This window comes from Pseudopipra pipra, chromosome 4 (genome assembly GCF_036250125.1).
Source record: "Pseudopipra pipra isolate bDixPip1 chromosome 4, bDixPip1.hap1, whole genome shotgun sequence".
Taxonomy (NCBI): domain Eukaryota; kingdom Metazoa; phylum Chordata; class Aves; order Passeriformes; family Pipridae; genus Pseudopipra; species Pseudopipra pipra.
Genome location: NC_087552.1, coordinates 76,043,320 through 76,058,815, shown reverse-complemented (window position 1 = coordinate 76,058,815; position 15,496 = coordinate 76,043,320). Strand labels below are relative to the sequence as shown.

Here is a 15,496-nt window from a genome sequence, read left to right as displayed (position 1 = left end):
CTTTGGGGACACCCAGGGACCCTCGGGGACACCCTGGGACCCTTGGGGACACCCCGGGACCCTTGGGGACACCCAGGGACCTTTGGGACACCCCGGGACCTTTAGGGACACCCCGGGACCCTCGGGGACACCCAGGGACCTTTGGGGACACCCAGTGACCTCCCCTTCCACACCCTCCCAGGGCCCACCCCAGGAACCCCTCCTGGAACCCCTCTTCAACCCCACTGTCCTCCCTGAATGACTCCCACAGGACCCCTCTGAGGGTCCCAGGGACACGACCAGGGGACCCTCAGTGTCTCCCCAGGACCCCTTGGGACACCCAGTGACCTCCCCTTCCCCACCCCCCAGGGCCTGCTCCAGGAACCCTCCTGGACCCCAGTGTCCCCCCCGAATGGGGTCTGTTGAGCGTCTGTGACCAGAGACAGGAGCGGGAGCTTTTCTCTTTATTGAACCGGGAGGGAGGGGCCGTGGTGGGAGGGTGGGGGTCCCCCTGCCCCCAGGCCGGGGGTCCTGCACCACTGGGGGTCCTGCACCACTGGGGGTCCCGGTGCCGTGCTTTGTTTGTTTTGTTTCCCAAACTTGTGCTGGGAGCAGCTGCCGGAGGACACGGACACCTCGCTGCCATCCCCCGGGCACGGATCCCCAGGAGGGGGCTGGGAGGGGTGGGGGTGTCCCTGCAGCCCCCCGGGGTCACTTCTTGAGCAGCTGTGCCCGGGCCCGGGTGAGTTTCTCGGCCAGGGCGCCGTCGGTGCCGGGGGAGCAGCGGGACAGCACCAGGTTCATCTCGGCCTCGCTCTTGTGCTCCATGGCCGCCTCGGCCGCCTGCTCCAGGTCCCTGGGGGGCACCCACGGCGTGGGCACAGGGCAGGGGCAGCGCCCCACAGCCCCCACAGCCCGAGTCACCAACCCCCGTGGGGGGCACACAGCTCAGGGAGCCCCCACAGCCGCCCCCGAGAGCCCCAAACCCTGGTGCTGCTGCACCCCCGCCCTGTGTGACCCCACGGCCCCCCCAGGGCCCCCCGGACTCACCCCACGAGGACGAAGGCCTTGACCCGCTGCTCGGGGGGCACTCGGGGGGCGTATTTGCGGGCCTCGTACCGGTTGTGGTGCTTCACCGCCACCTCCACGAAGGGCTGGGGGGGCACGGGGAGCAGGGGATGGGGAGGGGAAGGAGGAGGGTGGGAGGGCACTGGGGGGGTGCCTGGTGCCCTCCACCCCCCAAGCAGGAAAAGCTCTCACCAGGTACCCAATGGGCGACTTCTTGCTCTTGGAGAACTTCTCCATCTCCTCCCAGTCCCCCCGCGTGGCCAAGGCGCTGATCTTCAGCCACCAGTACCTGGGCACGGGGGTCACGGGGGTCAGCCCCCTCCCCGGCCCCCAGCCCCCCTGCCCAGCCCCCCCTCAGCCCCCCACACCTCTTGTCGGGGATCTTGAACTCCCGGTAGAGCTGCTCTGCCCGCTTGTGGTGCCCGTCCAGGATGAGGGTGGACACGGTGTCGTGCAGGGACAGGTCCAGGTAGGGCTTGTCAAAGTCCTCCTGCAGGTGCCGCTGCAGCCGCAGCAGCTTGATCTGCTCCTCGGTGGCCTGGGACACAGCAGTGACCCTGCAGGCCCTGTCCCGGCCTTGGGATCCCCGTCCTGGCCTTGGGATCCCTGTCCCGGCCTTGGGATCCCTGTGCTGGCCTTGGGATCCCTGTGCTGGCCTCAGGGTCCCTGTCCCGGCCCCGGGATCCCTGTCCCGGCCTTGGGATCCCTGTCCCGGCCCTGGGATCCCTGTCCCGGCCTTGGGATCCCTGTCCCGGCCTCGGGATTCCCGTCCTGACCTTGAGATCCCCGTCCTGGCCTTGGGATCCCTGTCCCGGCCTCGGGATTCCCGTCCTGACCTTGGGATCCCTGTCCCGGCCTTGGGATCCCTGTCCCAGCCTTGGGACCCCTGTCCCGGCCTTGGGATCCCCGTCCTGGCCTTGGGATCCCTGTCCCGGCATTGGGATCCCCGTCCTGGCCTTGGGATCCCTGTCCTGGCCTTGGGACCCCTGTCCCGGCCTTGGGATCCCCGTCCTGGCCTCAGGATCCCTGTCCTGGCCTTGGGATCCCTGTCCCGGCCTTGGGATCCCTGTCCCGGCCTTGGGATCCCTGTCCTGGCCCTGGGATCCCTGTCCTGGCCTTGGGATCCCTGTCCCAGCCTTGGGATCCCTGTCCTGGCCTCAGGATCCCCATCCCAGCCTCGATGTTCCTAGCCCAGCCCTGGGATCCCCCTCCCAGCCCTGAGATCCCCAACCCTGGGATCCCCAACCCAGCCCCGGGATCATGCCAGTCCCCAGGATCCCTGTTCCAGTCTCAGGATCCCCATTCCAGCCCCAGGGTCCCATCCCAGCCCCGGGGTCCCTGTCCCAGTCTCAGGATCCCCATCCCAGCCCGAGGGTCCCATCCCAGCCCCAGGGTCCCATCCCAGCCCCGGGGTCCCTGTCCCAGTCTCAGGGTCCCCATCCCAGTCTCAGGGTCCCATCCCAGCCCCGGGGTCCCATCCCAGCCCCGGGGTCCCGTCCCAGCCCCGGGGTCCCGTCCCAGTCTCAGGGTCCCCATCCCAGCCCCGGGGTCCCATCCCAGTCTCAGGGTCCCCATCCCAGCCCCAGGGTCCCATCCCAGCCCCGGGGTCCCGTCCCAGCCCCGGGGTCCCGTCCCAGCCCCAGGGTCCCGTCCCAGCCGCGGGGTCCCTGTCCCAGTCTCAGGGTCCCATCCCAGCCCCAGGGTCCCTGTCCCAGTCTCAGGGTCCCCATTCCAGCCCCGGGGTCCCGTCCCAGCCCCGGGGTCCCGTCCCAGCCCCAGGGTCCCGTCCCAGCCCCTCACCTTGGCAGCGAAGTCGTTCCTGGCCTTGTTGAACTCGTCCAGGGCGTTCTGCAGGGCCCCCACACGGCCCTCGATGCGCTGGGAACGGCAGGGACGTGTCACCCCCACCCAGGGACAGGGACACGCCGGAGGGGTGGCAGGGAGCACACTCGGACCCCGACCCCCCCGTGGGCCCCTCACCTTCTCGGAGTAGCTGGAGTGCACGTGGAAGTTGCCCAGCTCCTGGTGGTTGTCGTCCTGGTTGTACAGGTCCTTCAGCGTGTCCCGCTCCTGGTGCCGGCAGAACTGGGGGCACGGGGGGTCAGGGGTGGGGGCACCCGGGGGGAGCATGGGAGGGCAGGGGGTCACCTGCCTGTACAGGCTCAGGGGGGGTCAGGGGGGTCAGGGGGTCTCTCTGCCCTCACCTGCCTGTACAGGCTCAGGGGGGGTCTCTCTGCCCTCACCTGCCTGTACAGGCTCGGGGGGGGTCAGGAGGGTCTCTCTGCCCTCACCTGCCTGTACAGGCTCAGGGGGGGTCAGGGGGGTCAGGGGGGGGGTCTCTCTGCCCTCACCTGCCTGTACAGGCTCAGGGGGGGTCAGGGGGGTCAGGGGGGGGTCTCTCTGCCCTCACCTGCCTGTACAGGCTCAGGGGGGGTCAGGGGGGTCAGGGGGGTCTCTCTGCCCTCACCTGCCTGTACAGGCTCAGGGGGGGTCAGGGGGGTCAGGGGGGGGTCTCTCTGCCCTCACCTGCCTGTACAGGCTCAGGGGGGGTCAGGGGGGTCAGGGGGGTCTCTCTGCCCTCACCTGCCTGTACAGGCTCAGGGGGGGTCGGGGGGGTCTCTCTGCCCTCACCTGCCTGTACAGGCTCAGGGGGGGTCAGGGGGGTCAGGGGGGTCTCTCTGCCCTCACCTGCCTGTACAGGCTCAGGGGGGGTCAGGGGGGTCAGGGGGGTCTCTCTGCCCTCACCTGCCTGTACAGGCTCAGGGGGGGTCAGGGGGGGTCGGGGGGGTCTCTCTGCCCTCACCTGCCTGTACAGGCTCAGGGCCACGGGCTGGTTCTGCAGCGTCATGAAAAAGGTGCCGCGGTTCAGCTCGTTCTTGAGGTGCAGCACGACCGTGTAAACTGGGGGGGACAGCAGGCTTTGGGGTTGGGTTTTATGCACCCCCTGAGACCCTGTGGGCCCCTCGACACCCCCCCAGGACCCCAAAATGCTCCCAAGGCCTCGCCCAATCCACCCACCCCTCCCCAGCCCCTCCACTGTGCCCCCCCCACCTAGGTCGGTGTTCCCACCCTCGATGGCCCCCCTAGCCCCCCATTGTCCCCCTCCTCACCCAGACCCACATCCCCACTCTCAATGGCCCCCCCAGCCCCCATTGTCCCCCTCCTCACCCAGACCCACATCCCCACTCTCGATGGCCCCCCCAGCCCCTGCTGTCCCCCCGTTGTCCCCCTCACCCAGGTCAGTGTCCCCACTCTTGATGGCTCCCCAAGCCCCCTGCTGTCCCCCTGCTATCTCCCCTCACCCAGGTCGGTGTCCCCGCTCTCGATGGCCCCCCCAGCCCCTGCTGTCCCCCCATTGTCCCCCTCACCCAGGTCGGTGTCCCCACTCTCGATGGCCCCCCCAGCCCCCATTGTCCCCCTCACCCAGGTCGGTGTCCCCGCTCTCGATGGCCCCCCCAGCCCCCTGCTGTCCCCCCACTGTCCCCCTCACCCAGGTCGGTGTCCCCGCTCTCGATGGCCCCCCCAGCCCCCATTGTCCCCCTCACCCAGGTCGGTGTCCCCGCTCTCAATGGCCTTCCCCAGGGCCAGTTTGCTCCGTTTCATCTTCAGCAGCAGCGGGACCTGTTCCCCGGAGCGTGGCTCGTACTCCAGGAGCTGGGGGGGCAGGGGAGGGTCACTGGGTGCCCCCCCCCGTCCCCACTGCCCCCTCCCCTGTCCCAGAGCCCACCTTGATGGCCAGCTCGGCCCGGCCGCAGTCGTAGGCGCGCGTGGCGATCTCGGAGTAGGAGATCCCGGGGGTGTCCCCCAGCTTCTGGTTGATGGCCTGGGCCACCTCCTCGTCCGACTTGTCCTTCTGCTGCACCTGGGGAGGCCCCACAGGGTGTCCCCGGTGTCCCCCCCGCCGGCAGGGCCCCCCGGCACGGCCCCCTCACCTTGGAGCAGGCCCAGTGCGCCAGGATGCGGCTCACGCCCTGGATCTCCGGGAGCCGCAGGAACTCGCAGATCCGGATGGCCAGGGGGTACAGGCGGCGCAGCACCAGCCTGGGGGGCACGGGGGGGCACACACGGAGGGCACGAGGAGCTGAGGAGCTCGAATGGGCTTGGGGGGTCCCCAGGTGCTTGGAGCTGCTCAGCCCCCAGATATGGGGATTGTGGGATGGGGACTGTGGGATGGGGGAACTTGGGACGGGGGAACTTGGGATGGGGGAATGCGGGATGGGGACTGTGGGATGGGGGAATGTGGGATGGGGGAACTTGGGATGGGGGAATGCGGGATGGGGGATCATGGGATGGGGGAACTTGGGATGGGGACTGTGGGATGGGGGATCGTGGGATGGGGGAATGTGGGATGGGGACTGTGGGATGGGGGAACTTGGGATGGGGGAACTTGGGATGGGGCCCCTCACCTGTCCAGCAGGACCTCGATGGTGAGTTGTTTGTATCTGTGGGGATGGTCAAGGGAAACGGGGGATCACAAACCCCTCGGAACTCAGGCAAGGAGCACCAGGCACTTCCCAGGCTCTGGGAGCTTCCCTGCTTTGGGATGAGGCCCCTGTGCCAGGTGTGGTGAGTGTGGGGGTCTCAACCATGACCCTTCCATGATTCCCAGGTGTGGTGAGTGTGGGGGTCTCAACCATGACCCTTCCATGATTCCCAGGTGTGATGAGTGTGGGGGGTCTCAGCCATGACCCTTCCATGATTCCCAGGTGTGATGAGTGTGGGGGTCTCAGCCATGACCCTTCCATGATTCCCAGGTGTGATGAGTGTGGGGGTCTCAGCCATGACCCTTCCATGATTCCCAGGTGTGGTGAGCGTGGGGGTCTCAGCCATGACCCTTCCATGATTCCCAGGTGTGGTGAGTGTGGGGGTCTCAGCCATGACCCATGATTCCCAGGTGTGATGAGTGTGGGGGTCTCAGCCATGACCCTTCCATGATTCCCAGGTGTGATGAGTGTGGGGGTCTCAGCCATGACCCTTCCATGATTCCCAGGTGTGATGAGTGTGGGGGTCTCAGCCATGACCCTTCCATGATTCCCAGGTGTGATGAGTGTGGGGGTCTCAGCCATGACCCTTCCATGATCCCAGGAGTGTCCCAGCCCTGCAGCCCTGGCACTGAGGGGCTCCATCCCCCCTGGAGAGGCCCCTCCGGCCCCGATGCCCCCCTGGCTGCCATGGCAGCCCCCCCAGCTGTGGATACTGGGTGAAGGTGAGCGGGATGCCGATCTGGTAGTCCCGGATGGCGTTGAGGACCCGCAGGTCCTGGCACATCCGCACGAAGCCATCCGGGGGGAACTTGTCCAGGAAGCACTTCCCAAAGGAAGCTGCCTGTGGGATCACGTGTGAGGGGGGAGGGAGGGAGGATCCTGGGCCTCCCCCCGCTCCCCCTCGCCCTGGCTCACCCTCAGCAGCGATTTCTGGGTGTGGGGCTCGTGCTCGTAGCCCGCGGCCTCGATGCACTGGCCCACGGCCTCGGGGAGCAGCTGCTGCTCCCGGATCTCCCGCAGGTACTCGTCGGCCTTCTGGCTCTCCTTCTGCAGGGATGGGGAAGGGGGACCCCGGGGATGGGGGACACGGAGCTCAGGATGGATCCCCGGGAATGGGGGACATGGGGCTCAGGATGGACCCCCGGGAATGGGGGACATGGAGCTCAGGATGGACCCCCGGGAATGGGGGACATGGAGCTCAGGATGGACCCCGGGAATGGGGGACCCCCAGGAATGGGGGACCCCCGGGAATGGGGGACATGGAGCTCAGGATGGACCCCCGGGAATGGGGGACCCCAAGAATGGGGGGCATAGAGTGCTCAGGATGGACCCCGGGAATGGGGGACAGGGATCAGCTCAGGATGGACCCCCGGGAATGGGGGACCCCGGGAATGGGGGACATGAAGCTCAGGATGGACCCCTGGGAATGGGGGACCCCCAAGAATGGGGGACACGGAGCTCAGGATGGACCCCTGGGAATGGGGGACCCCCAAGAATGGGGGACACGGAGTGCTCAGGATGGACCCCTGGGAATGGGGGACCCCCAAGAATGGGGGACACGGAGTGCTCAGGATGGACCCCTGGGAATGGGGGACCCCCGGGAATGGGGGACATGGAGCTCAGGATGGACCCTGGGAATGGGGGACATGGAGCTCAGGATGGATGTCTGGGAAGAGGAACATGGAGTGCTCAGGATGGACCCCTGGGAATGGGGGACCCCCAAGAATGGGGGACATAAAGTGCTCAGGATGGACCCCTGGGAATGGGGGACCCCCAAGAATGGGGGACATAAAGTGCTCAGGATGGACCCCTGGGAATGGGGGACCCCCAAGAAAGGGGGACATGGAGCTCAGGATGGACCCCTGGGAATGGAGGACCCCCAGGGATGAGGGACACAGAGCACTCAGGATGGATTCCCAGGAATGGGGGATCCCTGGGAATGGGAGACACAGAATGCTCAGGATGGAGCCCTGGGAATGGGGACTCCCTGGAATGGGGGACACAGAGTTCAGCATGGACCCCCAGAAATGGGAGACCCCCAGGAATGGGGACATGGAGTGCTCAGGATGCGCCCCTGGGAATGGGGGACCCCCAGGAATGGGGACACAAAGCTCAGGATGGCCCCCGGGATGCCCCCTCTCCCACCCCAAAAGGGGGGAGGTACCTCGTACTCCTTCTGTGCCTCCAGCAGCAGAGCCCCCGGGGCCATGGAGGCAATCCGGAAGATTTCCTGGCTGGCCTCTGTGGGAATTGGGGTCAAACACACCTGAGGGGGTGCTCTGGACCAGGGGTGTCACCTCCCTGTGTGCAGCACCACCCTGGCACAGGGACTGTGGAATGGGGTGGGTGGGAAAGGACCTCAAATCCCATCCAGTGCCACCCCCTGCCATGGGCAGGGACACTTCCCACGACCCCAGGTTGCTCCAAGCCCCGTCCAGCCTGGCCCTGGACACTCCCAGGGAGGGGCAGCCACATCCCAGGTGCCCAGCAGGGATGTCCCACCCCCCCCCTCACCTGGGATCTCGTGCAGGAACTCGTGGGAGGTGCGGGACAGGATCCGGACCCCGTCCAGCTCGGGCACCAGGTGGGAATCCTCATCCAGGACAAAGCTGTGCTCCCGCTAAGGGCTGGGGGGACACGGGGGCAGCCCCAACCCCCCACTGCTGAGGGCACCACGGGGCTGGGGGGCTCACAGGGGAGGGTCCTTCCTCCCCTTCTCCCTGCCAGGATGGGGCAGGTATCCCCGCAAATACCTGTCTCTGGGACAGAGGGAGGAAGGACTTGGGAGGGAAGGGGGACTGGGAGCATCCCATGGGACAGGGAAAGGGCCTGGGAGCGACTGTGGGGGCTGCAGAGCACTTGGGGGGGCAGGAATCCCCCACCCACCCTGGGCAGGGCTGGTGCTCCCACCACAGGGACCCCCGGAACAGAGGGGGCTGGGAGGGGTTGGGAGGGGCCAGGGGGGCTTTGCTGCTCCCCAGGAGCAGGAGGGGAGGGGGGATCCCCACAGCATACGGGCAGTGCCCTGTGCCCACTCTGGGGGGCTCCGGGGGGACCCCTGGGCACAGCAGTGACTGGGACAGAGGCAGGAGTTTGGGCTGGGCTTTTGGGAACACCCCCGGCCCCCCTTCCCAAAGGATACCGGATGCACTCCGAGGAATTGCCCACCACCATGAGCTGCCTCTCCCAGGCCACCACCACGGCTCGCTGCCGGCTGCGGGGCCGCGTGCACCTGGGGGACCCCACCCTTAACCATGGGCCTGCACCCCCAGGGGACCCCCACCCCTTAACCATGGGCCTGCACCCCCAGGGGACCCCCACCCTTAACCACGGGCCTGCACCTGGGGACCCCCACCCCTTAACCATGGGCCTGCACCCCCAGGGGACCCCACCCTTAACCACGGCCCTGCACCTGGGGGACCCCACCCTTAACCACAGCCCTGCACCCCCAGGGGACCCCCACCCTTAACCACGGGCCTGCACCTGGGGGACCCCACCCTTAACCACGGCCCTGCACCTGGGGGACCCCCACCCTTAACCACAGCCCTGCACCTGGGGGACCCCACCCTTAACCATGGGCCTGCACCTGGGGGATCCCACCCTTAACCACGGCCCTGCACCTGTGGGACCCCACCCTTAACCACGGCCCTGCACCTGGGGGACCCCACCCTTAACCACAGCCCTGCACCTGGGGGACCCCACCCTTAACCACGGCCCTGCACCCCCAGGGCTGGGGGGGGGACACTGGGGGGGCTCACAGAACCCAGGGGACCCCCACCCCTTAACCACGGCCCCTGCACCCCCAGGGCTGGGGGGGGACACTGGGGGGTCTCACAGAGCCCAGGGGACCCCCACCCCTTAACCACGGCCCCTGCACCCCCAGGGCTCAGGGGGGACACCAGGGGGTCCCACAGAGCCCAGGGGACCCCAGGAAAGGCTCGGGGGGTCCCGGGTGGGCACTGCCAGGGGCAGGGGGGGGCAGGGACCCCCCACTCACCAAACCATCTGCTTGGGGGGGGATCGGACGGTGCTGTTGAACTCGCAGAACTTCTCCTGGGGGAGAGAGGGGGGATCAGGGGACACACCTGGACAGGTGGGAAGGGCAGTGTGGGAGCCAGGGACAAACTCAGGTGAAGGACGCCCGGATTTTCATTTGCTTTTAATGAAGTTAAACCAAGTCCACTTTAATTCCAATTTAAGGAAATTAACACCCAGAAAAGAATTTCGCTTGTGCAAAGAAAAAATGCCAGATTTCACATTTGGGCTTCACTTTAGTCATAAAACCACTCATTAGTTTTTTGCCTGATTATTAACAATATATCCCCACTGCTCTGGCTCCAGCAATTCAGAGTTCCTACACTCCTGAACTCCCTCCTCAAACTTCCAGCATGGCCACAGACAGACAATTCTGATACATAACATGAATCAAATATTATATATTACACATATACACATGGGCTCCTGCAGCCCTGAGCCCGTGGGGACCCCCAGGGACCCCGTGTGCCCCCCCAGTGCCCCCCCAGCTCACCTTGAGCGTGGCCAGGCCCATCCAGATGTACCCAGAGTCGCAGAACAGGGCGAGGAGCCGGTGGTTGAAGGACACAGCCATGTGCAGGAACGGCCCCGCAGAGGGGCTCAGCCCAGGGGGGGTCTGGGCAGGACAGGGGGGACGTGGGGACACGTCCTGGGGTCCCAGAGTGTCCCCCTGGGTGGGAGGGGCTGGGGGAGGGTCAGAGCTGGGGGGCCCTTCCCTCCCACTCAGCCCTGTGGGCAGGAGGGGGCACACATGGGACAGTGGGAGGGAGGAGCTGGGAGAGAGTGTGGAGGGCTGGGAGCATCCCATGGGACAGGGAAAGGACCTGGGAGCATCCCATGGGACAGAGAAGGACCTGGAAGCATCCCATGGGACAGGAAAAGGACCTGGGAGCATCCCATGGGACAGGAAAAGGACCTGGAAGCATCCCATGGGACAGGGAAAGGACCTGGGAGCATCCCATGGGACAAGGAAGGACCTGGGAGCATCCCATGGGACAGGGAAAGGACCTGGGAGCATCCCATGGGACAGGGAAAGGACCTGGGAGCATCCCATGGGACAGGGAAAGGACCTGGGAGCATCCCATGGGACAGGGAAAGGACCTGGGAGCATCCCATGGGACAGGGAAAGGACCTGGGAGCATCCCATGGGACAGGGAAGGATCTGGGAGCATCCCATGGGACAGGGAAGGACCTGGGAGCATCCCATGGGACAGGGAAGAACCTGCCACGGAGTGTGGGGAGCTGGGAGCACCCCATGGGACAGGGGAAAGACCTGGGAACAAGTGACAGAGACTGGGAACATCCCATAGAACAGGGGAAGGACCTGGGAGTGAGTGTGGGGCTGGGAGCATCCCATGGGACACTGGGGACAGGGGAAGGACCTGGGAACATCCCCTGGGACATTTGGGACAGGGAAAGGACCTGGAGCACCCCCTGGGACACAGGAACAAGAAAGGACCTGGGAACATCCCCTGGGACACAGGGACAGGGGAAGGACCTGGAGCACCCCCTGGGACACAGGGACAGGGGAAGGACCTGGAGCACCCCCTGGGACACAGGGACAGGGAAAGGACCTGGAGCACCCCCTGGGACACAGGAACAAGAAAGGACCTGGAGCACCCCCTGGGACACAGGGACAGGGGAAGGACCTGGAGCACCCCCTGGGACACAGGAACAAGAAAGGACCTGGGAACATCCCCTGGGATATTTGGGACAGGGGAAGGACCTGGAGCACCCCCTGGGACACAGGGACAGGGCCCACAGCCCCCCGTTCCCACATTCCCACATTCCCTCACCACGCTGGAGCAGGAGGTGTTGTCCAGCAGGAAGAGCTCTGGTCCCACAGCCAGGAGCACCACGGTCACCCTGTCCTGGGACAGCACAGCCCAGCACCCCGGGGGCTGCTGCAGCCCTGGGGGGACAGCGTGAGACAGGTACGGGGGCACAAGGGGGCACAGGGGGGCACAGGGGGCCACAGGGGGGCAGAGGGGACACAGGGGACACAGGGGGCACAGGGGGGCAGAGGGGACACAGGGAACACAGGGGACACAGAGGGGCACAGGGGACACAGAGGGGCACAGGGGGACACAGGGGGGCACGGGGGGCACAGGGGGGCACAGGGAACACATAGGGACACAGGGGGACACACGGGGGCACAGGGGGACACAGGGAACACAGGTGGACACAGGGGGGCACAGGGGGGCACAGGGGGGCACAGGGGAGCAGAGGGGACATGGGGGGCACAGGGGGACACAGGGGGACATAGGGGGACACAGGGGGCACAGGGAACACAGGGGGGCAGAGGGGACACAGGGGGGCACAGAGGGGCACAGGGGGGCACAGAGGGGCACGGGGGGCACAGAAGGGTACAGGGGGGCACAGGGGACACAGGGGGGTACAGGGGGACACGGGGGCACAGGGGGGCACAGAGGGGCACAGAGGGGCACAGGGAACACAGGGGGACACAGGGGGGCACAGGGGGGCACAGAAGGGTACAGGGGGGCACAGAAGGGTACAGGGGGACACAGGGGGGCACAGGGGGACACATAGGGGCACAGGGAACACAGGGGGGCACAGGGGGGCACAGGGGGACACAGGGGGGCACAGAAGGGTACAGGGGGGCACAGGGGGGCACAGCGGGACACAGAGGGGCACAGGGAACACAGGGGGGCACAGGGAGCACAGGGGGGCACAGGGGGGCACAGGGGGGCACAGGGGGACACAGAGGGGCACAGGGAACGCAGGGGGGCACAGGGAACACAGGGGGGCACAGGGGGGCACAGGGGGGCACATGGGGACACAGAGGGGCACAGAGGGGCACAGGGGGGCACAGGGGGGCACAGGTGGTCCAGGGACACCCACCAGGGACCTCGGGCAGGCGACGCAGCTTGAGGTCGTCGATGTTGGTGGCCAGGGAGAAGCGGAAGGCCCCGGTCAGGATGGCCACGCCCGTCCCGAACTCCGTGTGGAAAACCTGAGCCTCCAGCACGTGGTTCTGCAGCACCTCCTGCACCCACAGATGGCAGGGGGGCACTGGGGGGCCCAGCTCACAGAGCCAGCACAGAGGGGACTGTCCTGGCCTCAGGAGCCACAGGGACACATCCATCCCAGTGCACTCCCGAGGGCTGGGAGAGCCCCTGACTCCATTCCATGTCCCCCAAAGCCCACCCTGGGCATCTCACAAGGGCCTGGAGCGACAGGACAAGGGGGCATGGCTTCCCACTGGAAAATGGGAGGTTTGGGTGGGATACTGGGAGGGAATTCCTCCCTGGGAGGGTGGGGAGGCCCTGGCACAGGTTGCCCAGAGAAGCTGTGGCTGCCCCTGGATCCCTGGAAGTGTCCAAGGCCAGGCTGGACGGGGCTTGGAGCAGCCTGGTCTATGGAAGGTGTCCCTGCCCATGGCAGGGGGTGGGATTGTTGGGCTCTGAGGTGCCCCCAGCCCCCCGTGCCCCCAGCCCCTCACGTTTCCCATGCTGAAGTGCCGTTTGAACTCGCAGAACAGGTTGTAGACCAGCACAGTCCCGTCCTCCTGGATGCACAGCAGGTCCTCCCCCGCCGTCCAGCCCAGCTGCACCAGGCGCCCGCTCTTCCACTGGGAACGGTGGGAATGGGGTGGGAATGGTCACCCCGGGGTGCCCCAGACAGCCCAGAGCCAGGGCAGCCCTCCAGGGACACACGAGAGGCCACGGCTGAGGCTGAGCTCTGACTCCTTCTCCAGAGCCTGGAGACCTCACCTGGAGGTCCAACACCTCCTCCAAAGGCCTGACACCTCCTCCAAAAGTCTGACACCTCCTCCAAAGGTCTGGCACCTCACCTGCCCTGGCACCATTCCCAGTCCCTCCACTGCCCCGTGTCCACCCCAGCCCCGGGCAGAGGGAAGGGAGGATGTTCCTGCTGCTCCAACTCCCAGCCCATCCTCTTCTCCCAGTCCGGGGCAGCAGGGAGAGAGGGATGTTCCTGCTCCTCTGATCCTGCTCCTCTGATCCTGCTGCTCTGATCCTGCTGCTCTGATCCCATCCCACCCTTTTCTCCCAGCCCAAATCAGGGAGGAAGAGAAGATGCTCCTGCTGCTCCAGTTCTGCTCCAACCTCATCCCACCCTCTTCTCTCATCCCTGGGCAGTCCCTTCCCCCCCTTGCACCCCCACCCCTCCCATCCCCGGTGCCCCCGAGGGGTCTGTCCCTGCCCCCATCCCTGTCCCCCAGAGGGGGTCCCAGCCCCCCCAGCTCACCGGGACACTGGCCAGGAGCAGCCCCGAGGCCGAGTAGATCTCCAGGAGCGGGCGGGAGCTGGGGGCCTTGTCCCTCCGGGAATTCCTCAGCAGGGCTGGGGGGGGACAGTCCGTCAGCAAAGCTGGGGGGGGCTCAGGGGGTCCGGGGGGGGGCTGCACCCACCTATAGGCCCCCCGTACGGGGCAGCGGCCACCACACAGTCCCGCAGGTCCTCCCGCAGCCCCCATTCCATGGAGTACAGCTCCAGCTTCCTGCGGGACACCCGGACAGAGGGATGGACAGAGGGACGGATGGACAGGCGGAGGGATGGGGGGGCCAGGGACGGTGCCCACCCCCCAGCCAGCCCTGGGACCCCCGACAGGCCCCGGGAGCTCCCAGATCAGCCCCAAAGACCCACGGACACCCTGGGATCCCACAGCTGGACACAGGACCCCAGCGACCCCCGGGATCCCCCCAGCCAGCCCCGGGACCCAGAGCCACCACAGGACCCCCCAGCCAGCCCCGGGACCCAGAGCCACCACAGGACCCCCCAGTCAGCCCCGGGACCCTCCCAGACCATCCCGGAGACCCACGGGCACCGTGGGACCCCCAGCCAACCCCGGGACGCCCCGAACCCCCCTCCCAGCCCCGAGACCCCCTCCCAGCCAGCCCCAACACCCCCACCCCGGGACCGCCTGAGCACCCCCAAGATCCCCCAGACAGCCCATCCCATCCCCTCCGCCCCGGGACCCCCCAACCACCCCAGCACCGCCTTCCCAAAACCCACGGCCATGCCGGGACCCTTCCGAGCAGCCGCGAGACCCTCCAGACACCTCGGAGATCCCCCTCCCAATCCCGGGACTCCCCCCAACATCCCCGGGACCCCCCGAGCATCCCCCCCGGGACAGCCCTCCCAGCCCCGGAACGCCTCCCAACACCGCCGGGACCCCCGAGCATCCCCGGGACCCCCTCCCAGCCCGCCCGAACACCCACGGCCACGCCGGGACCCCGCTCCCACCCAGCCCCGGCACTCCCGACCGGCCCCGGCACTCCCGACCGGCCCCGGCACTCCCGACCGGCCCCGGGACCCCCGACCGGCCCCGGTCCGGGCAGCGCTGCCCCCGCCGTCTCTCACCGGTAAAAGGCCTCCTCGCCCAGCGGGTACCAGTTGGCCGTGTAACAGTCCATGGTGCGGCCGGGACGGGGGAAGGGGACGGGGATCGGGGGGATCAGGATCGGGACCGGGATCGGGACCGGGCGGTCCCGGCGCTTCCCTCTCCAAAGCCACGCCCCTCACGTGATGCCGGGACGCCGGACTGGCCGGCGCCATCTTGGGTGAGGGCACTGAGAGGAAGCGAGACGGGAACCGCCGCCATCTTGGGTGAGGGCACTGAGAGGAAGCGAGAGGGGAACCGCCGCCATCTTGAGTGAGGGCACTGAGAGGAAGCGAGAGGGGAACCGCCGCCATCTTGGGTGAGGGCACTGGGAGGGGGGGAAAGGGGAACCGCCGCCATCGTGAGTGAGGGCATGGGCACCCACACCCCTCTGGGTCTGGGGTGTCCTCTGATCCCCAAAATGTCTGTCCCGTGTCCCCCAGTGTCCCCTGCCTGTCCCTCAAGATGTCCTATATCCCCCAAGATGTCCCCTGACCCCTAAAGTGTCCCCTGTCCTCCAAGATTTCCCCTGCCCCTCAAGGTGTCTGTTGTCCCCCAATGTGCCC

General features: G+C 67.3%; 1 protein-coding gene across 1 annotated transcript; it reads right to left on the bottom strand.

Moving 5' to 3' along the window:
- Positions 1-427: 427 nt before the first annotated feature.
- Positions 428-15,065, bottom strand: VPS16 (VPS16 core subunit of CORVET and HOPS complexes). The gene is made up of 24 exons (XM_064653668.1): positions 14,912-15,065; positions 13,960-14,048; positions 13,797-13,891; positions 13,030-13,158; positions 12,429-12,573; positions 11,363-11,478; positions 10,060-10,182; positions 9,529-9,584; positions 8,674-8,763; positions 8,046-8,140; positions 7,696-7,772; positions 6,447-6,578; positions 6,245-6,372; positions 5,454-5,489; positions 4,980-5,088; positions 4,775-4,909; positions 4,593-4,701; positions 3,851-3,948; positions 3,028-3,132; positions 2,848-2,925; positions 1,416-1,585; positions 1,240-1,336; positions 1,030-1,133; positions 428-835 (listed from the first exon to the last, which is right to left on the bottom strand). Exons 1-24 carry the CDS (start codon positions 14,962-14,964, stop codon positions 691-693), a joined length of 2,514 nt encoding a protein of 837 aa, XP_064509738.1. The 5' UTR covers positions 14,965-15,065; the 3' UTR covers positions 428-690.
- Positions 15,066-15,496: the final 431 nt, after the last annotated feature.

What these genes read in the sequence shown, in the direction of transcription:
- VPS16 (XM_064653668.1), bottom strand. Translation starts at nt 14,964, where the DNA reads ATGGACTGTTACACGGCCAACTGGTACCCGCTGGGCGAGGAGGCCTTT. An exon ending in TGCTCCTGGCCAGTGTCCCG is followed by an intron (nt 13,159 to 13,796) that starts GTGAGCTGGGGG and finishes CACCGTTCCCAG; the next exon opens with TGGAAGAGCGGGCGCCTGGT. An exon ending in AGTCGCCCATTGGGTACCTG is followed by an intron (nt 1,134 to 1,239) that starts GTGAGAGCTTTT and finishes GTGCCCCCCCAG; the next exon opens with CCCTTCGTGGAGGTGGCGGT.